Below are 22,105 nucleotides of genomic sequence, written 5' to 3' on the forward strand. Positions count from 1 at the left end.
GTCAATTCTATGCCAAGAGGCCATTCGCCTGTGGGACTTCTGCATCGCCCACTCAATCCATCTCACGGCATCGTTCCTCCCTGGAGTCCAGAACATTCTGGCGGACCGACTCAGCAGGTCCTTTCAAACACACGAGTGGTCTATCCGTCCGGACATCATACATTCCGTTTTCCAGAAGTGGGGGTTTCCCCAGATAGACCTGTTTGCATCTCGAGACAACAGGAAGTGCCACGTGTTCTGCTCCCTGCAAGGTCGAGCTCCGGGCTCCCTCTCGGATGCGTTTCTCCTTCCCTGGAAAGACCACCTGTTTTATGCCTTTCCTCCGTTTCCTCTGGTCCACAAGGTACTGCTCAAATTGCGCAGAGACCAGGCACAGGTGATTCTGATCGCCCCAGCGTGGCCGAGACAACATTGGTACACCACGCTGTTGGAGCTCTCGGTTCAGACACCGATCCCGCTTCCATTATGCCCGGATCTCATCTCTCAGGACCACGGCCGCCTGCGTCACCCCGACCTGCAATCACTCCACCTCACGGCGTGGCTGCTCCATGGTTCACCCAGGCAGAGCAGCAGTGCTCGCACTCTGTCCAACAGATTCTGCTGAGCAGTAGGAAGCCCTCAACACGGACCACGTACCTGGCCAAGTGGAAGCGGTTCTCCTGTTGGTGCGAACAACGAGCCATGTCCCCGTTGCAGGCACCCATTCCTCTCATTTTGGAATATCTCCTCTCCCTAAAACAGCAGGGGTTGGCGATATCTTCAATTAGAGTTCACCTGGCCGCTATATCGGCCTTTCACCCAGGGGAACTCGCGTCCTCGGTATTCTCTAACCCGATGGTCGTTAGATTCCTCAAGGGCTTAGACCGGATGTACCCACAACAACGTCAGCCCGTTCAGACGTGGGATCTCAACCTGGTTCTCTCCAAGCTCACAGGTCCTCCATTCGAGCCACTGGCCACCTGTTCACTTTTGTACCTATCCTGGAAGACAGCCTTCCTTGTAGCCATCACCTCAGCAAGGCGCGTTTCTGAACTCAGGGCGCTTACATCTGAGCCCCCTTATACAGTTTTCCATAAGGATAAAGTGCAGCTTCGTCCACATCCTGCCTTTCTCCCTAAGGTGGTTTCTCCTTTTCATATCAACCAGGACATCTTTCTCCCGGTCTTTCATCCCAAACCACATGCCACTCGCCAGGATCAACGTTTGCATTCCCTGGACGTACGAAGGGCCCTGGCCTTCTATATTGACCGCACAAAGCACTTTAGAAAGACGACGCAACTCTTCGTTGCAGTGGCCGACCGAATGAAAGGCTCACCGGTCTCCTCACAACGCCTATCCTCCTGGATTACGTCTTGCATCCGGACTTGCTATGACCTGGCAGGTGTCTCAGCACCGCACCTCACCGCTCACTCCACGAGGGCCCAGGCTTCCTCGACGGCTTTCCTGGCACAAGTTCCGATACAGGACATTTGTAGAGCGGCGGTTTGGTCATCAGTCCACACGTTTACAGCTCACTATGCACTAGTGCAGCAGTCCAGAGACGATGCTGCTTTCGGATCAGCGGTTTTGCACACAGCAATGTCTCACTCCGACCCCACCACCTAAGTTGGGCTTGGGAGTCACCTAATGGAATGGATATGAGCAAGCACTCGAAGAAGAAAAGACGGTTACTCACCGTTGTAACTGTTGTTCTTCGAGATGTGTTGCTCATATCCATTCCAAACCCGCCCCCCGTCCCCACTGTCGGAGTAGCCGGCAAGAAGGAACTGAGGGGGCGCCGGGTCGGCTGGGGTATATATTCAGCGCCATGAAGGCGCCACTCTAGGGGGCTCCACAGCCGACCCGCCGGTGTTGCTAGGGTAGAAAATCTTCCGACGATCGTGCACGCGGCGCGCACACACCCTAATGGAATGGATATGAGCAACACATCTCGAAGAACAACAGTTACAACGGTGAGTAACCGTCTTTTCTGTTGGCTTTTTTGACTGCTGCTGTGCATTGCACAGATGTTTTCAGGGAACTATCCATGATGACTCCAAGATCTCTTTCTTGAATGGTTACAGTTAACTTAGACCCCATCATTTTGTATGTATATTTGGGATTATGTTTTCTAATGTGCATTACTTTGCACTTTTATCAACACTGAATTTCATCTGCCATTTTGTTGTCCAGTCACTCTGTTTTGTGAGATCCCTTTGTAACTCTCTGCAGTCAGCTCTGGACTTAAGTATCTTGAGTAATTTTATATCATCTGCCAATTTTGCTCCCTTACTGTTTACCCCCTTTTCCAGATCATTTATTGAGCAGCACTGGTCCTGTACAGATCATTGGGGACCCCACTACTTACCTCACTCCTCTCTGAAAACTGACCATTTATTCCTACTCTTAATTTCCTATCTTTTAACCAATACCGATCCATGAGAAGTCTTTGACGTGGGAACTTGTCAAAGGCTTTGTGAAAGTCCAAGAAGTACACTATATCCACTAGATCAGTGGCAGCCCCCATTGGCCTGGAGCGGCAAACCCCGGACAGTGGGAGTCGTGATCGGCCGAACCTGCGGACATGGCAGGTAAACAAAGTGGCCCGGACCGCCAGGGGCTTTCCCTGAACAAGCGGCAGCCCTAGTTTGAGAACCACTTCACTAGATCTCCCTTTGTTCACATGCTTGTTAAAATCCTCAAGGAATTCTAATAATTGGTTAGGCTTCATTACTCTTTACAAAAGCCATGTTGATTCTTCCCCAACATATTGTGTTTCAACTAGTTTGCCTGGTATTGAAGTCAGGGAGAAGGGGAAGGCCAAGGGAGGGGGGTGGGACAAAAATAAATGAAAGCCGGACACGTCATATACTGTGTATAGTGTATGAAGTTATTGCTATAAAATTAATTGGTAAAGTATTTTGAACTGAAGCTTTGGTGAGGTGGACAGGTTTCTCCAAGATGGGACCACTGAAAACCCAACCAGTTGTATAACGCGTCTACATATGTAAAGGGAGAGAAACTCTTACACAAATGTAATTTACAGGTAAGGGAGAATTATGTTTCGAAGAGTAGTAACCTCAAGAATTGATGCTTAATTGATGACACTGTATAAAAGACAAAATAATGCACAATGATTTTAACCTGAATTTTGCAGTGATACCTTTTGACCATAAAGCTAATGCATTAAAAGATATATGATCTCCCTTGCATATTTTTCCAACTATCAATAGTATTATTAACAAGATTCCTATTTGCTTGTTTGACAGAACCCAAATCAATTTCACAGTGGCTATTGATTTCACAGCATCAAATGGTGAGTAGCAAAAGTAGCTTCTTGTAAAATTGAATGCTATGTCCAGCTTCAGAACAATTTTTCTTTAGTACTACATACGTATTTCTATATTTATTCTACACAGCTTAGATTTGCAATTATTGTGTATTATTTGTGTCACTATAATGCTTAGTGGCCCCAACTGTATCAAAGCCCCATTACTATAATGTACAAACATAGAGTAAGAGAGAGTTCCTACCCCAAAGAGCTTACAGTTTAAATAGACAAGACAGACAATGGGTTGGGAGGAAGAGATATAATAAACAAGCAAAGTGAACATTGTGATGACCTGCAAACATCATGTTCATTATTATCAAGGCAAGGAGGCCAATATGTCCATCATTGGCGATTTTATCATGCCACCAAAGCTTTTGGTGACCACATGATCACTGACCGTGTAGCAGTATTCCTTAGTAAACATGCTTTGTAATTCGTTAATCTTCCATCCAAGAAAGCCTTCAAAACCAAACCAGTGCTGATAGAGGTGGTTGCTGAGTTCAGCCATGAATATCTTCATTGCTAATCTTCTCCTGCAACTTATATGAAATAGCTGATGAAGACAACCAGAATCAAGATGCACAGTCAACCTGTGGCACTCCTTTCCAGAGGATGTTGTGAAGGCCAAGACTATAAAAAGGTTCAAAAAAGAACTAGATAAATTCATGGAGGATAGATCCATCAATGGCTATTAGCCAGGATGGGCAGGGATGGTGTCCCTAGCCTCTGTGTGCCAGAAGCTGAGAATGGGCGACAGGGGGATGGATCACGTTATGTTTACCTGTTCTGTTCATTCCCTCTGGGGCACCTGGCATTGGCCACTATCGGAAGACAGGATACTGGGTTAAATGTACCTTTAATCTGACCCAATATGGCTGTTCTTATGTTCAGAAACATCAGTTCCCTGCTCTTCAACCTTCCTCAGCACCCACGTTTTATTTCCATGAAGTAAAGATAGTGTAACTGTTTTGTATAAATCTTCAGCTTTCTGGTAAGTTTGATGTCACAAAGTCTCCACAAAGGCCACTGAAGAGCTCAAAATGTGGTGTCAGTTACTGCTATGCAACCATTTATATCTTTCAAACATCCTCGAGCATTGTCTATGATGCTTTCCAAGTAGTTGACAGTTGTCACATGCTCCGTCTCCCATCCAAACAAGTTAATACTAAGCTGATTGTAATCTAGATTTGGAGGCTGCTTGAAGGTAATTTTATCTGAATTAATAATCCAGACCAATGTGCGCTGCTTCTTGCCTGACCATATCAGCCATCAGCTGTAGTGATTCATCATATTGAGCCAACAAGGCAATGCCGTTGTCATATTTGAGGTCTCAAAGTAACATGACATTCATCTCAGTGCCACTGACAGATGCCCCTTCAAGCTTACCCCTCAACCAGCAATGGTGATATTGAATAGCACTGGTGATAGAAGAGAGGCAAGGTAGGTGGGGTAATAACTTTTATTGGACCAACTTCTGTTGGTGGAAGGGACAAGCTTCCGAGCTTCACAGAGTTCTTCCTCAGGTCTAGATAAAATAACCAGAGTGTCCAAGCTAAATAAAAGGTGGGACAAACTGTTAAGCAGAAGGGGTTCATACATGCTGTAGGAGATCACTTAAAATGAAATCGGCAGTTAACATCCCTTCAGTTGTAGGACAATAGAGGGTTAGTAGGGGCAGTAGGATGTTATTATAACAAATTGTTATAATGAGCCATAAAATCAGTATCCCTGTTAAAACTATGGTTTTTAGTGTCCAGAAAAGTTATGAATTTAAGTTCCCAGGCTCATTTTTTGAAGGTGATGTGCAGGTTTCCTTTGAGGATGAGGACTGGGAGGCCAGATATGGAGTGATTGCTTTGTGAAAAGTGTTCACTGACGGGTGATAGGTGTTTTTAGAATCATAGGACTGGAAGGGACCTTGAGAGGGACCAAGTCCCCTGCACTCATGACAGGACTAAGTATTATCTAGACCATCCCTGAGAGGTGTTTGTCTCACTTGCTCTTAAAAATCTCCAGTGATGGAGATTCCACGCCTTCCTGGTCAATTTAATCCAGTGGTTAACCACCCTGACAGGAAGTTTTTCCTAATGACCCACTTAAACTGCCCTTACTGCAATTTAAGCCCATTGCTTCTTGTCCTGTCCTCAGAAGATAAGGAAAATAATTTTTCTCACTCCTCTTTGTAACAACTTTTTATGTGCTTGAAAACGTATGTCCCATCTCAGTCTTCTCTTCTCCATACTAAAAAACCCCAATTTTTTCAATCTTCCCTCATAGGTCATGTTTTCTAGACCTTTAATCATTTTTGTTGCTCTTCTATGGGCTTTCTCCAATTTGTCGACATCTTTCCTGAAATGTGGCATCCAGAACTGGGCATAATACTACAGTTGGGCCTAGTCAGCATGGAGTGGAGCAGAAGAATTACTTCTCATGTCTTGCTTACAACACTCCTGCTAATACATCCCAGAATTGTTTGCTTTTTTTGCAATAATGTTGCACTGGTGATTCATATTTAGCTTGTGATATCACTGGTCTACAATTTTTGAGAAGTCATCTGCTTCAGAGATAAAATGTGCTATTTATTATGTATTTTGATGTGCTGAATTCAAATATGACAATTAAAACAACTGGCTACTGTTTCTAAGATATTTAAGTTTTTACATTTTATGTCTATGCATATTGTGTAGACAGTAGAGTTTTAATCATAAATTGTAAACCTAGGTCTTTCCATGTGTTTATGGTTGCTTTACATGATAATATTTCACCTGTCCTGTTTATGTAACACTTTAAAAATCAGCAAAAAGGTTATATAAATAAAATGTATTATGAAACAAAAGGCAAAAAACTATTATGTACATAGTTTAGTCCTATTCAGTGTCTACTCGGCGCTTCTTGGCTTGTCTCTTGTATTCATTAAATGGAGCATCTCTTGTCACTGTCCAGCAATAGTCTGCAAGCATTGATGGGCTCCATTTGTCCTGATATCGTTTCTCCATTGTTGCAATGTCCTGGTGAAATCGCTCGCCGTGCTCATCGCTCACTGCTCCGCAGTTCGGTGGAAAAAAATCTAGATGAGTGCAAAAAATGCATCTTTAGTGACATGTTGCAACCAAGGCTTTTGTATGCCTTGAGGAGGTTTTCCACCAACAACCTGTAGTTGTCTGCCTTGTTGTTTCCGAGAAAATTTATTGCCACTAACTGGAAGGCTTTCCATGCCGTCTTTTCCTTGCCACGCAGTGCGTGGTCAAATGCATCATCTCGAAGAAGTTCACGAATCTGAGGACCAACAAAGACGCCTTCCTTTATCTTAGCTTCACTTAACCTTGGAAATTTTCCACGGAGGTACTTGAAAGCTGCTTGTGTTTTGTCAATGGCCTTGACAAAGTACGTCATCAGACCCAGCTTGATGTGTAAGGGTGGTAACAAAATCTTCCTTGATTCAACAAATGGTGGCTGCTGAACACTTTTTTCCTCCCAGGCTCCAATGACAGTCGGAGTGGCCAATCTTTCTTGATGTAGTGGGAATCTCTTGCACGACTATCCCATTCACAGAGAAAACAGCAGTACTTTGTGTCTCCAGTCTGCAGACCAAGCAAGAGAGCAACAACCTTCAAATCGCCACAAAGCTGCCACTGATGTTGGTCATAGTTTATGCACCTCAAAAGTTGTTTCATGTTGTCATAGGTTTCCTTCATATGGACTGCATGAGCAACTGGAATTGATGGCAAAACATTGCCATTATGCAGTAAAACAGCTTTAAGACTCGTCTTGGATGAATCAATGCACAGTCTCCACTCATCTGGATCGTGAACGATGTTGAGGGCTGCCATCACACCATCGATGTTGTTGCAGGCTACAAGATCACCTTCCATGAAGAAGAATGGGACAAGATCCTTTTGACGGTCACGGAACATGGAAACCCTAACATCACCTGCCAGGAGATTCCACTGCTGTAGTCTGGAGCCCAACAGCTCTGCCCTACTCTTGGGTAGTTCCAAATCCCTGACAAGGTCATTCAGTTCACCTTGTGTTATGAGGTGTGGTTCAGAGGAGGAGGATGGGAGAAAATGTGGGGCCTGTGACATTGATGGTTCAGGACCAGAAGTTTCATCCTCTTCCTCATCTGACTCAAGTGAAAATGATTCTGGTGCATCAGGAACCGGCAGTCCTTCTCCATGGGGTACTGGGCATATAGCTGATGGAATGTTTGGATAATGCACAGTCCATTTTTTCTTCTTTGACACACCTTTCCCAACTGGAGGCACCATGCAGAAGTAACAATTGCTGGTATGATCTGTTGGCTCTCTCCAAATCATTGGCACTGCAAAGAGCATAGATTTCCTTTTCCTGTTCAACCACTGGCAAAGATTTGTTGCATATGTGTGGGGCCCACCTCTTGTCCTGATCTCCAATTTTGCAGCCAAAATAAAGGTGATAACCATAGTGGTTATGCTGCGCTTTTGTGATGCAAAAATCACTTCACCACAAACATAGCAGAAGTTATTTGCATTGTTCACACAAGTACGAGGCATCTCTGCTCACTTTAGCTAAACAGAAACGTGTCCTTCTGCAAAATCAAACGCTGACAAATAAGAGAGCACGACACTGTATGATTTCTGGGGCTGATCTAGAGCAATTTGTTCAGCAGAGTGATGTAAGCTTTGTTATGATTGCATCATCCATGACTTCTAGAAATAACATGATGCAATTCATATCATGTATGACACAATACCAGCTTCAGATTGCATCATTCATTGTTTGCCTAAAAAGCAAGTACTGTCCAAACCCGGTCATAGATTTATTCATAGATCCAGTCAAAGATGTATTTTAGTCATTTCTGGTTTAAATTGAGATCCCTTCCCTTTATAACTCACTTATCCTCCGCCATTCCCAAGTCAAAGGTCGTATATACTGACCCAATAGCGCATCTTAAAAACTAGAGCCAATCAACAATTTTAAGCATCATTTTCGTTCTCAGTGACCCAGAATTAGTAAAGTTTGACTACATTTATTTCAGAAGCATTTTGGCTGTAGAGCAGTGTATTTAGCCTACTGAGCCATTTTCATCATAAGCCAGCGAGGGAGGTGAGGAGAAACTATCTTCCCTTGCACAGTGTCTGTTGTCTCCCAGTCTCAGAGATTAATCAGGGGGACAAAGGGGGGAATCCAGGCCCGCTGTCTACTCTGGGCTCCAGCCCAGGGACCCTAATAGTATCCGCTATGGTAGCTGACCTTTTAGAAATAGGACGCATACAATTCCCTGGGCTACTTCCCCACAACAGCCCCCACTTCCTCAAGCTCCACTTCACCTTTACCTCAAGGCCTCCTTCCTTGTGCCTGATATAGTGCGTACTGCTCAGTCTCTCCAACAGTACAACTTCCTCCCACAGCTCCTGACATGCGTGCCCACCTGACTAACTGGGAGATTTTTAACTAGTTTCAGCCAGCCCTGATTGGCTTCAGGTGTCCCAATCAACCTAGCTGTCTCCACTGCTTTCTGGGAGGATCTTAATTGGCCCCTGGTGTCTTGATTAACCTGGAGCAACACCATAGTAACCAAATGGCAAACAGGGATTTGGTTAGCCTGGGGCTAACATACTTGTTTCTCACTACTTTCCTATAGCCATCTGGCCTTGCCCCATCACATATCACCATCATCCCCCCCCCCCCCCCCCCGCTCAACACCATATAGTTGGGCAACTTGGGACACCAGGGAGTGTGCTCGTGACAGACCATCAGTGTTGCCATGATGGCCGTATGTGGAACTGGAATGGTCAGAGGGATAAGAACCACTTGGTGACCCTTGCATTCTTTTCCTTATTCCGCTGCATCCACTGGAGCGGTGCATGGTCAATCACAAAAGTAAATCGCCGGCCTAAGAGGTAATAATGCAGTGTCTCCATGGCCCATTTGACAGCAAGGCATTCTCTCTCGACTACTGCATATTTCTGTTCTCTTGGGAGCAGCTTTCTGCTTAGGCAGACGATCGGCTGTTCCTCTTCTCCCACCATTTGCGACAGAACCGCCCCCAACCCCACCTCGGAAGCATCTATTTGTAAAATAAATTCCTTGTCAAAGTCCGGGGCTATGAATACGGGGTCATTACAAAAGGCTGTCCGAAGGTCTGTGAACGCCCCATCTGCTGTGTCGGTCCACTTCACCATGTCTGGACTTCGGGCCTTTACCAAGTCTGTTAGGGGACTTGCCCTAGTGGCGAAATGGGAACTAAAACGTCGATAATAGCCTACCATGCCTAGGAACGTGCAGACCTTTTTCTTTCGGGTTATCTGGGGCCAGTTTTGAATTGCCTCTAGCTTATTCGTTTGGGGCTTCACTATGCCCCTTCCTACAGTATACCCCAGGTACCTAGCCTCTGCTAGCCCTATGGTGCATTTAGCAGGATTAGCGATGAGGCCAGCTCTTCTTATGGTGTGCAGTACTGCCTCAACTTTCTCCAAGTGGGTTCCCCAGTCTGGCGTATGGATTATGACATCATCTAGGTACGCGGCTGCATAACTAATATGGGGGCACAGCAGTTTATCCATGAGGTGCTGGAACGTGGCCGGGGCCCCATGTACCCCAAAAGGAAGGACAGTGTACTGGAATAGCCCGTCCGGGGTGGAGAACGCTGTCTTTTCTTTAGCTTCTTTAGTCAAGGGAATCTGCCAATACCCTTTTGTCAGATCCTGTGTAGTCAAGAATCGGGCACTACCCAATCGATCAACCAGTTCGTCGATGCGTGGTATGAGGTATGCATCAAATTGGGATGCTTCATTCAGTCGACAAAAGTCATTACAGAATCTCGTGGTACCGTCAGGTTTAGGCACTAGTCAGTGGTCCAGTCCAATCGTTCTATAAGATTCTTCAGTAACCCCTAATTCTAACATTTTCTTTACTTCGGCCTTGATTTCTTCTCTTTTGGCTGCTGGGATTCGGTAGGGTCTCAATGTTATCTTGGCTCCAGAGATCATGCAGATATGATGATAGGTCTCAGTCATCCACCCCGGTTTTGTAGAGAACATATCTCAGTTGCGATTAATCATGTCAGCTGCCTCGATCTTTCGGATCAGCGTCAAGTCGGGTGATATCCTCACTTGCTCGTGTAAGTTATCCTCCTGGGGAAGGGTCTCTTGCGTGACTAAGCATGCCTCTCAATGGCGCCAAGGTTTTAGAAGATTGATGTGGTAAATTTGCTCCAGTTTCCTGCGGCCTGGCTGCCGCACCTTATAGTTCACCTTTCCCATGGCTTCGATCACTTCGTAGGGTCCCTGCCACTGGGCCAACAGTTTACTTTCTGCTGTGGGCACCAGGACCATCACTCGATCCCCTGGTTGGAACCATTAAAGCTCTGCTTGGTGATTATAATGGGTTCATTGGGTCTCCTGTGCTTTCTCCAAGTGTTCCCGTACAATGGGCGTAACTCAGGCCTAGTCTTCACTTACCGGCTGGTCCGGAGGCACGCCATCGATGTTCTGGGATCGATTTATCGCGTCTGGTTAAGACGCGATAAATCGATCCCGGATCGATCCCGGAAGTGCTCACAATCTACGCCGGTACTCCAGCTCGCCGAGAGGAGTACGCGGCATCGACGGGGGGAGACTTCCTGCCGCGTCTGGACCGCGGTAAGTCCGGAGTAAGGTACTTCGAATTCAGCTACGTTATTAACGTAGCTGAATTTGCGTACCTTAGTCCGAAGTCCGGACTAAGTGTAGACCAGCCCTTAGGCTATCCCATTTCTCATCTGCAGTACATGCTCGACTATGTTCCTTCTGGGATTTGGCTCCTCTTCCCAGGCTTCTCTGGCTATATCTAATATGCCCCAGGGGTGCGCCTGTATAGTAGTTTGAAAGGAGAGAAACCCCTGGAGGCCTGCGGAACCTCCCGGATGGCGAACATGAGGTAAGGCAATAGGGTATCCCAATCTTTCCCATCCCGGCTCACCACTTTCCTGATCCTGGCCTTGAGGGTCCTATTGAAACTTTCCACAAGGCCATCTGTTTGTGGGTGGTATACAGAGGTCCGTAAGGCTTTTACGTGGAGCAATGAACAGAGATCTTTCATCAACTTGGACACAAAAGGTGTCCCTTGATCAGTCAATATCTCCTTGGGTAGCCCAACCCAGGCAAAGATCTGTACTAGCTCCTTAGCTATTGTCTTGGAAGCCGTGTTGCGTAGGGGAATGGCTTCCTGGTATCAGGTAGTACAACCAGCACATGTTGGTGGCCATGAGCTGTCCTCTCTAGGGGCCCAACCAGATCCACGGCTATGCGTTCAAATGGTATCTCTATTATTGGAAGAGGTATCAAAGGGACCCGCAAGTGTGGGCGAGGGCTATGTAGCTGACACTCCAGACAAGAGGTGCAGTATCGCCAGATATCTTTGTGTACTCCACGCAGAAGAAACTCCGCAGAATCTGTGCCTGGGTTTTCTCTACCCCTAGGTGTCCTCCAAATAGGTGACTGTGGGCGAGGCTCAATATGGCTTTTTGATGTTTTCATGACACCAGAAGTTGATGTATCTCTTGCTCCTGCATTTGCACCACGCGGCACAGATCTTTCTTCACGGTAAAGTAAGGTCCTGGACCCCGGATCTTTCCATCCACGGGTATCCCGTCTATCTCGACCACCTCTTTCCTGGCGTTATCATATCTAGGGTCCTCTGCCTGGTCCCACCCGAAAGTCTCTCTCCCGGGACTAGCCTGCCCGAGCTCCCAGGGGCCAGTTTCTGCTTCTTCCAACGGCTCGCCGCCATCACGGCTGGGGCCAACCTCTGGCTCACCTTCCGTGGTGGTAGTTTTTCTGATGGCTGCTCGTGTCCATCTGCCTATTAGGGCAGTCTTCTGGCCCTGGGTCAGGATCCAGGTTCCAAAAGCTTTTGCAGCCTTCCTCCCTTTTTTTGTCTTCTGGGTCTTTTGGGGGACTGATAACAGATCCTGAGAAATCTCAGCGAACATCGGGGGTTGACATTCCCCTGGTGACGAGTCACTGCCCTCAGGGTCCCCACCTCCCTCCAGCCTCTCCAGGGGAAGTAAATTATCAAACCCTGTATAGTCTTTCCCAATGACTACAGGATATGGGAGTTTAGGAACTACGCCTACTGTCACCTCAATGGGGTTCCCCTGAACCTCTGTCTCCATTGGGATGTTGGGGTAATGGCTCATGGCCCCATGCACGCATGTCACTGCTACGCATTTGGCTTGTAGCAGCTGGCTACTTTTTACCAGCGTACCCGATATAAGGGTGAAAACTCTCCCGGAGTCCACATGCGCTGTAGTCTCTGCTCTATTTATCTTCACCAGCCTTATGTGGAGCTAATGCGACACCCGCAAGGTGAATAAGGGAGCACGGGACCTCCCAATCCCCCAAGTTACATTGTATAGGCTCCTCGGTGCTAGGACATTGTGATGCTATGTGTCCCCACTCCCCACATGCATAACATCTATAATTGCTTCAAATCATTCCCATATCAGGGAGGTCAGGGGATTTAGTCCCAGGGTTCCCCCTACTCAGGCCAATCCCTTCCTTCTGGGGTCCCCGCTGGTTTTCGCCCCCCCCCCCTTCCACCTAGGACTCCCCAGGTGTTTGGCTCCCCAACCTTCCTTGGGTAGATGGGTCAATTCCCTGGCTGTTCTGCGTCTTTCTACCAGCAGGATCATCTTGTCATAGGTGGACGGATCGTTCTGGCCTACCCATTTGCGAAGATGTCCTCGCATGTAATGGTCCATGACCAGGGTCTCCAAAATCTCCTCTGGGCTGCACACCTCGGGCTGTAACCACTTCTGTGCGAGGTGTAGGAGGTCGAATAGCTGGGACCTTGGGGGTTTGTTCCCCTGGTATTGCCACTCATTGAACCTCTGGGTCCGTACTGCTGCCGTCACCCCATATCGTGCTAGGATCTCTGCCTTCAGCCGGTTATAGTAAGTGGCATCCGTAGCAGGCAAGGCAAAGTAGGCCTTCTGGGCCTCTGCACAAAAAAGGGCGAGAATGCTGGCCCACTGCTCCTGGGCCACACCTCATGCTGAGCAGGCCTCTCGAATGAGAGGAGATATGCCTCTACGTCATCTTCCGACGTCATCCTTGGCAGACAACCAGTGGCCTTCAGGGTTCGCTTCCCGTCGGACCCCCAGACCTGGGTGGTGAGGATCTTTAGCTGGTCCACAACCTCTCACAAGAGGGCACAATCTTGGGTCACCTGGCCTATCAGTAATTGATTGGCTTCCTGTTGTAGTTGCATAGACTCCTGTTGCGCCATTGCCTGAACCCAGGTGGCCTCCTGCTGGGCTGCCGTGGCTTGTAACAGAGCTCTTACCACCTCCTCCATTGTGGTACCAAGCAAACAAACAAAACTAAACAAAACAGAACAAAATCCAAAACCCCAGTGCACTTTTTTTTTAACCTCCTTCTTCCGCCACGCTGTGAACGATGAATTCCACCCTGACACCAGTTGTGACAAATCTCTGTCCTTGTCTCCGTGGGTCCCGCATTTCCTGGCGGATTTCGCTAGCCTCAGAGGCTCACTGTGACCCTCCACATACCCTTGCCTCTAGAGAGAGAAGGGCTAACAGCCTGCTGAGCCATTTTCATCATAAGCCAGCGAGGGAGGTGAGGAGAAACTATCTTCCCTTGCATAGGCTCTGTTGTCTCCCAGTCTCAGTGATTAATAAGGGGGGAAAACGGGGGGAGTCCAGGCCCGCTCTCTACTCCGGGCTCCAGCCCAGGGACCCTAATAGTATCAGCTATGGTAGCTGACCTTTTAGAAACAGGACGCATACAATTCCCTGGGCTACTTCCCCACAGCAGCCCCCACTTCCTCAAGCTCCACTTCACCCTTACCTCAGGGCCTCCTTCCTTGTGCCTGATATAGTGTGTACTGCTCAGTCTCTCCAACAGTGCAACATCGTCCCACAGCTCCTGACATGCGTGCCCACCTGACTAACTGGGAGGTTTTAACTAGTTTCAGCCAGCCCCTGATTGGCTTCAGGTGTCCCAATCAACCTAGCGGTCTCCACTGCTTTCCGGGAGGATCTTAATTGGCCCCAGGTGACTTGATTAACCTGGAGCAACTGCCATTTGGTTACCATGGTAACAGGGATTTGGTTAGCCTACGGCTAACATACCTGTTTCTCACTACTTTCCTATAGCCATTTCTTGCCCCGTCACAGTTTGTACAGACCAGTACCCACCCCGTCCTGTCTAGAAGGTGTACTTTGTCTCCTAATCTGACGCTTTCTATTGTGGCATGTCTTTAGCGGGATCCAGTGGTCTGCCTCTTTCTCACTTCAACTTGCAGGTTGTTGCCACTGGTCCTGGGGCACCGAAGGGTGAAGAATAATTACTTCCCCACAGGAGCTGACTAATACGGACCACATCTCTCCGTCCATCTGGGCCATAGGTGATACCTACATTCTCTCCACAAATAGGAGAGTTTGAACTTGGAGACACTTCCGTTATTGTCAGTTGCCTATGAAGCTAGCCACAGAAATCACACATAATATATAGCACAGTAGGTAGGGAATCCAGGAGAACCACGTGTCTGAGAAGAAGTGCATCATAAATCCTACCTGAGAGCATTTTTCTTTTCTAAGTCCCTAGTCCCAGACAAAACTTACAAGATAGAGTTATGAATGACAGCATGTATCAGTAATTTAAGGTAAAATATACTTGAGGAATGTTGTAATTATCTGAAAAACAAGTATCATAAACCCAGAAATTTCAGAGTTAAACATGTTTGGATTTCTGTTTAAGTTTAGAAATGCATATATATATATGACACCCAGACATCCTTAACTCTGCCCACTAATGCCATGCAACAGCTTGTGTGTTTATGATACAGGCATTTGATTGCAAATGTGCAGTCCCAGATTATATTAAACTGAGTTTTAAAGATGCGTAGGTTTTTTCCTCTTAACATCACAGCAGTGTTTGTTGTAAAATTCATTAAAAAGTATAGTATATATCAGCATTTCTAAAAATAAAAATTACCAGCCTACTCACTAGTATATACTCATCCTTATTATGATGAAAAAGCTAATGTTAATTTTGTTGCTCATTTAAAAAAAAATACTCAGGATTTTAGAACACTGAGATTTTGTATTCAGAATTCTGCTAGCCAGGAATGTATGTGAGAAATACATATCCCTCTTGTAAAAAGAAGAACAGGAGTACTTGTGGCACCTTAGAGACTAACAAATTTATTAGAGCATAAGCTTTCGTGGACTACAGCCCACTTCTTCGGATGCATATAGAATTGCATATAGAATGCATCCGAAGAAGTGGGCTGTAGTCCACAAAAGCTTATGCTCTAATAAATTTGTTAGTCTCTAAGGTGCCACAAGTACTCCTGTTCTTCTTTTTGCGGATACAGACTAACACGGCTGCTACTCTGAAACCTATCCCTCTTGTATTAGCTGATTTTTTTTCCCATCCATATTTTTAGATTTCTTCTGTCTCCTTTATGTTATGCTATGCCAGACAATAAATAAGAAGAAAAATTTTGCCTCACTATGTGTGGTCCACCATTGTCTCTGGAAATGGAAGGAAGTATTCAGATTAATGACTGCAAATATTACAAGAAATAAGTAACACCAGTTCTCCCCCAAAAGAATACTTATTGATGCCATCATGTATAATTAAACATTTTAAGAATGCGGAATATGTGGAAATTAGACTTTGTGGCCTAGTGAGCAGAGGAGAGATTTTGGAATAATTGGGGGTATTCTGATTCTTCCTCAACAGCTAAACAAGATGTATTCTATATAGGCTGCATATCACTCTCATCAGTGTAGTATCTGAGCACATTCCAATAGTGCATTGGGTGGCATGGCTAACATCTGACATGTGTTGTTTGTTCTTTCGTCTCCTCACCTGGATATAGGGTTGGTGGGATTTCTTAATATACATATTTTTATGTATTTATGTTAGTGGAGGCAAGGTCAGAGAAATACACCTTGCAGTATTGAGGTTTGTGATGGATAGTCCTTAGTTTCTGTGTGAGTTCATTCCACAGTCTTGGACCAAGCCCTGACAAAGTTCTGCCTCCTTCACACAACCATTACCCTAATTGTAAAGTGTTTCATTGTGCCATAGGAATGAAGGTGTTGACCACAATCCTCAACCCAGCGCTTTAGGTATCCTGAGCTCAGGCAATGGAGCCACTTGAAGATAGGCACTGAAACCTTGAATTTGGTTTGATACAGTATTAGAAGACAATGTAGAGCGCAAAAGACAAATTTGAGGGGCTCGGTCTAATCTCTGTTGCTGAGAAGACGTTGCAGCGTTCTATACTAGTTGGAGTTTCCTAAGTAATACTTCATGCCAAGGTATATTGCTTTACAATAGTCTGCCAAGAGGAGACAAAGGAGTGAATAACTGAGGTCAGGTCAGGATGAGATGGAGTCTGCTAGGCAACTGGAGATATTAGCAGCATCCATGAGTAATACTTTCTGTGTGAGGGCTTAGTGTCAGCAATGAATCCAAGAATGCTCTTAAATTACTGACTGTATTGACTGATTATTGGTGTGTACTTTCAACCAGAAGAGACTGTACTGTGGCTGTGAACTCTTCAAAATACATTCCCTTATCCAGCAGCATCACCTCTGTCATGCTCAGGTTCAGCTTCAGGCAGCTGGTCTTCATCCATAAACTCATCTTGCTTAAGCACTAAGCCAGCTTGGTAGTAGTGATGGTCATGTATGTCGCATGGATATTGCTGGCACTTGAGTCCATGTTGTCTGACCAGTTCACCTAGTGGTTACATGTAGATGTTGAAAAGCCCAGAGAGGATTGATCCCTGTGGGACACCACGACTGAGCAGTCTCATGGTGGAGGTGCAGTTTTCCATCACTGCTTCCCTCCAGGAAGAACTCAAACTATTTTAGCATTTTACCCAGGATCCCTGCAGCCTTTCTCAGGCAAGACAGCAGTTTCTCATGGTCCACAGTTTAAATGCTGCAGAGAGGTCTAGGAGAATGAGCATGTATATCTGCCCCCTGTTGACAGGATGAGGTCATCAGTGCACTAAAGCAGTTTGAAGTCCATGTCCTGGCCTGAATCCAGATTGTGCCAGGTCTAGAATATTAAATTCAGTTAGATAAGCTTGTAGTTGACCTTTAGCTAAGTTCTCTGAGCTTGCCCTGGAATGGGAGGTTTAACGTTGGGTGGTAATTGGCTAAAAATGATATGTCGTGTGGGTTTCTTCAGTTGTGGTTAGACCACTGCATGTTTGAAAGGAAGGGAAGATTCCTTCCCTGAACGAGGCATTGGCCATTTCAGTCAGGAGTAACACCAATGAGGTTTATACTCACGAAAGCTTATGCCCAAATAAATCTGTTAGTCTTTAAGGTGCCACCAGACTCTTTGTTGTTTTTACCAAATAGATCATGACTCTCTTACTATTCAGGAAAGGTATGGGTCATATTCACAAGTCTTGAGCCGAGATTACTTAGGGTATGTCTACACTACGAAATTAGTTCGAATTTATAGAAGCCGGTTTTATTGAAATCGGTTGTATACAGCCGATTGTGTATGTCCACACAATAAAATGCTCTAGGTGCTCTAGTCGGCAGACCGCGTCCACAGTACGAGGCTAGCGTCGACTTCCGGAGCATTGCACTATGGGTAGCTATCCCACAGCTATCCCACAGTTCCCGCAGTCTCCGCCGCCCCTTGGAATTCTGGGTTGAGATCCCAATGCCCGGATGATGCAAAACAGTGTCGCGGGCGGTTCTGGGTACATGTCGTCAGGCCCCTCCCTCCCCCGTCACAGCAACGGCAGACAATAGATTCGCGCCTTTTTACCTGGGTTACCTGGGTTACCTGTGCAGACAACATGGAGCCCGCTCAGCACAGCTGAGCTCACTGTCACCATATGTCCTCTTGGTGCCGGCAGACGTGGGACTGCATTGCTACACAGCAGCAGCTGCTAACTGCCTTTTGGCGGTAGACGGTGCAGTAGACTGGTAGCCTTCATCGGCGATCTGGGTGCTGGCAGCCGTGGGGCTTGCCTTTTGGCAGTAAATGGTGTATTATGACTGTTAGCCGGCCTATTACAAGTCGGGTCATCGCACATTAGCAGAGTCTTCCCTGAGCAGCAGCTCGTGCAATAGGCCTGAAGACCATCGTCATACACCGCCCCGTATTTGCTGCCAAGCACCCAGAAAGATGCCGAGGGCTATCAGTCACGCTGCACCGTCGTCTTAAGATGTAAAAAATAGATTTTCTCTGTATTCATTTGCTTCCCCCTCCCTCCGTCAAATCAACGGCCTGCTAAACCCAGGGTTTTCAGTTTAATCTTTGGGGGGGACCAGTCTGTGACAGTTGTTTGTGTCTCTCCCTGATGCACAGCCACCGTTCTTTATTTTAATTCCCTGTGCCTGTACGCCATGTCGTCACTCGGCCCCCCTCCCTCCTTCCCCTAGGCCGTCAGATACTACGTTTGCGCCACAGCTCAGAGAGCCGAGAAGCGGTTCGCGCCTTTTCTTTGAATTCTGGGTTGAGATCCCAATGCCCGGATGATGCAAAACAGTGTCGCGGGCGGTTCTGGGTACATGTCGTCAGGCCCCTCCCTCCCCCGTCACAGCAACGGCAGACAATAGATTCGCGCCTTTTTACCTGGGTTACCTGTGCAGACAACATGGAGCCCACTCAGCACAGCTGAGCTCACCGTCACCATATGTCCTCTGGGTGCCGGCAGACGTGGGACTGCATTGCTACACAGCAGCAGCTGCTAACTGCCTTTTGGCGGTAGACGGTGTAGCATGAGTGATAGCCGTGGGGCTGGCAGCCGTAGGGCTGCATTGCACCAGCCCCTTCCAGGCGATGGTATATTATGACTGGTACCCATCATCGTCGTACTGGAGTGGCTGTCAATCATGGCCACCTGGGCAGACATGCTACTGTCTCGATGATGACGGTTACCAGTCATAATATACTATTTTCTGCCAATTGCCCAATATTGTCTGCTAAGCACCCAGAAGAGGCCGAGGGCGATGCTGGGTGCTGGCGGACGTGGGGCTGGCAGACGTGGGGCTGCATTGCTACACAGCAGCAGCCCCTTGCCTTTTGGCAGATGATGGTATATTATGATTGGTACCCATCGTCATCGTACTGGTATGGCTGTCACTCATGCTGCAGCGTCAGCTGCCACTTTAAGATGTAAAAAATAGATTTGTTCTGTATTCATTTGCTTCCCCTTCCTCCGTGAAATCAACGGCCTGCTAAGCCCAGGGTTTCCAGTTTAATCTTTGGGGGGACCATTCTGTGTGACAGTTGTTTGTGTTTCTCCCTGTTCCTGTACCTGTACGCCATGTCGTCACTCGGCCCTCCCTCCCTCCCTCCCGCCCTCCTTCTCCTGGTCCATCAGATACTACTTTCGCGCCTTTTTTCTGACCAGGCGCCATAGCTAGCACTGGGATCATGGAGCCCGCTCAGATCACCGCGGCAATTATGAGCACTATGAACACCACGCGCATTGTCCTGGAGTATATGCAGAGCCAGAACATGCCAAGGCGAAACCCGGACCAGGCGAGGAGGCGATTGCAGCGCGGCGACGAGAGTGATGAGGAAATTGACATGGACATAGACCTCTCACAAGGCATAGGCCCCAGCAATGTGGAAATCATGGTGTCACTGGGGCAGGTTGATACCGTGGAACGCCGATTCTGGGCCCGGGAAACAAGCACAGACTGGTGGGATCGCATCGTGCTGCAGGTATGGGACGATTCCCAGTGGCTGCGAAACTTTCGCATGCGTAAGGCCACTTTCATGGAACTTTGTGACTTGCTTTCCCCTGCCCTGAAGCGCCAGAATACCAAGATGAGAGCAGCCCTCACAGTTGAGAAGCGAGTGGCGATAGCCCTGTGGAAGCTTGCAATGCCAGACAGCTACCGGTCAGTCGGGAATCAATTTGGAGTGGGCAAATCTACGGTGGGGGCTGCTGTGATCCAATTTGCCAGGGCAATGAAAGACCTGGTGATAGCAAGGGTAGTGACTCTGGGCAACGTGCAGTCAATAGTGGATGGTTTTGCTGAAATGGGATTCCCAAACTGTGGCGGGGCCATAGACGGAACCCATATCCCTATCTTGTCACTGGAGCACCAAGCCACCGACTACGTAAACCGCAAGGGGTACTTTTCAATGCTGCTGCAAGCCCTGGTGGATCACAAGGGACGTTTCACCAACATCAACGTGGGATGGCCGGGAAAGGTACATGATGCTCGCGTCTTCAGGAACTCTGCTCTGTTTCGAAAGCTGGAGGAAGGGACTTTCTTCCCGGACCAGAAAGTGACCATTGGGGATGTTGAAATGCCTATCGTGATCCTTGGGGACCCAGCCTACCCCTTAATGCCATGGCTCATGAAGCCATACACAGGCAGCCTGGACAGGAGTCAGGACCTGTTCAACTACAGGCTGAGCAAGTGCCGAATGGTGGTGGAATGTGCATTTGGACGTTTAAAAGCGCGCTGGCGCAGCTTACTGACTCGCTCAGACCTCAGCGAAAAGAATATCCCCATTGTTATTGCTGCTTGCTGTGCGCTCCACAATATCTGTGAGAGTAAGGGGGAGACCTTTATGGCGGGGTGGGAGGTTGAGGCAACTCGCCTGGCCGCTGATTACGCGCAGCCAGACACCAGGGCGGTTAGAGGAGCACAGCAGGACGCGGTGCGCATCAGAGAAGCTTTGAAAACGAGTTTTGTGACTGGCCAGGCTACTGTGTGAAACTTCTGTTTGTTTCTCCTTGATGAACCCTCCAACCCCTCCCCCCCCCCCGACCCGGTTCACTCTACTTCCCTGTAAACCAACCACCCCACCCCACCCTCCCCTCCCCTCCTGCTTGCAGAGGCAATAAAGTCATTGTTTTTTCACATTCATGCATTCTTTATTAGTTCCTTACAGAGGTAGGGGGATAATTGCCAAGGTAGCCTGGGATGGGTGGGGGAGGAGGGATGGAAAAGGACACACTGCATTTTAAAACTTTAACTCTTATTGAAGGCCAGCCTTCTGATGCTTTGGCGATCATCTGGGGTGGAGTGACTGGGTGGACGGAGGCCCCCCCACCGTGTTCTTGGGCGTCTGGGTGAGGAGGCTATGGAACTTGGGGAGGAGGGCTGTTGGTTACACAGGGGCTGTAGCGGCGGTCTCTGCTCCTGCTGCCTTTCCTGCAGCTCAACCATACGCTGGAGCATATCACTTTGATGCTCCAGCAGACGGAGCATTGCCTCTTGCCGTCTGTCTGCAAGCTGACGCCACCTATCGTCTTCAGCCCGCCACTTGCTCTGTTCTTCCCGCGATTCAGCCCGCCACCTCTCCTCTCGTTCATATTGGGCTTTTCTCATCTCCGACATTGACTGCCTCCACGCATTCTGCTGTGCTCTATCAGCCTGGGCGGACATCTGCAGCTCCGTGAACATCTCGTCCCTCGTCTTACGTTTTCTCTTTTTAATGTTCACGAGCCTCTGCGAAGGAGAAACATTTGCAGCTGGTGGAGGAGAAGGGAGAGGTGGTTAAAAAAGACACATTTTAGGGAACAATGGGTACACTCTTTCATTACAAGGTCGCATATTTCGGCTTGCAGGCAGCCATCGTAGGCCACAGTGTTTTGGCTTTTTTAACCTTCTTAACATGCGGGAAAGGTTGCAAACAGCAGCGCATTTCCCATATCAAGGATGAATTGGGTTGTCCATTTAAAATGGGGTTTCAATGTAAAAGGAGGGGGCTGCGGTTTCCCGGTTAACATGCGGCACAAACACAAGTAAACCACCCCCCCCCCCCCACACACACACACACACGATTCTCTGGG

At 47.6% G+C, this 22,105-nt stretch overlaps 1 protein-coding gene across 3 annotated transcripts in view; it reads left to right on the forward strand.

The window, feature by feature from the left end:
• Positions 1-22,105, forward strand: part of CPNE8 (copine 8) — a 271,698-nt gene that overhangs the window by 174,849 nt on the left and 74,744 nt on the right. For all 3 annotated transcript variants that reach the window (XM_054019129.1, XM_054019120.1, XM_054019112.1), the window contains exon 14: positions 3,249-3,295. In XM_054019129.1, coding sequence (XP_053875104.1) covers positions 3,249-3,295 — 47 coding nt within the window. The remainder of the gene's footprint in view (positions 1-3,248; positions 3,296-22,105) is intronic.

The sequence above is a fragment of the Malaclemys terrapin genome, chromosome 1, assembly GCF_027887155.1.
Source record: "Malaclemys terrapin pileata isolate rMalTer1 chromosome 1, rMalTer1.hap1, whole genome shotgun sequence".
Classification (NCBI taxonomy): Eukaryota; Metazoa; Chordata; order Testudines; family Emydidae; genus Malaclemys; species Malaclemys terrapin.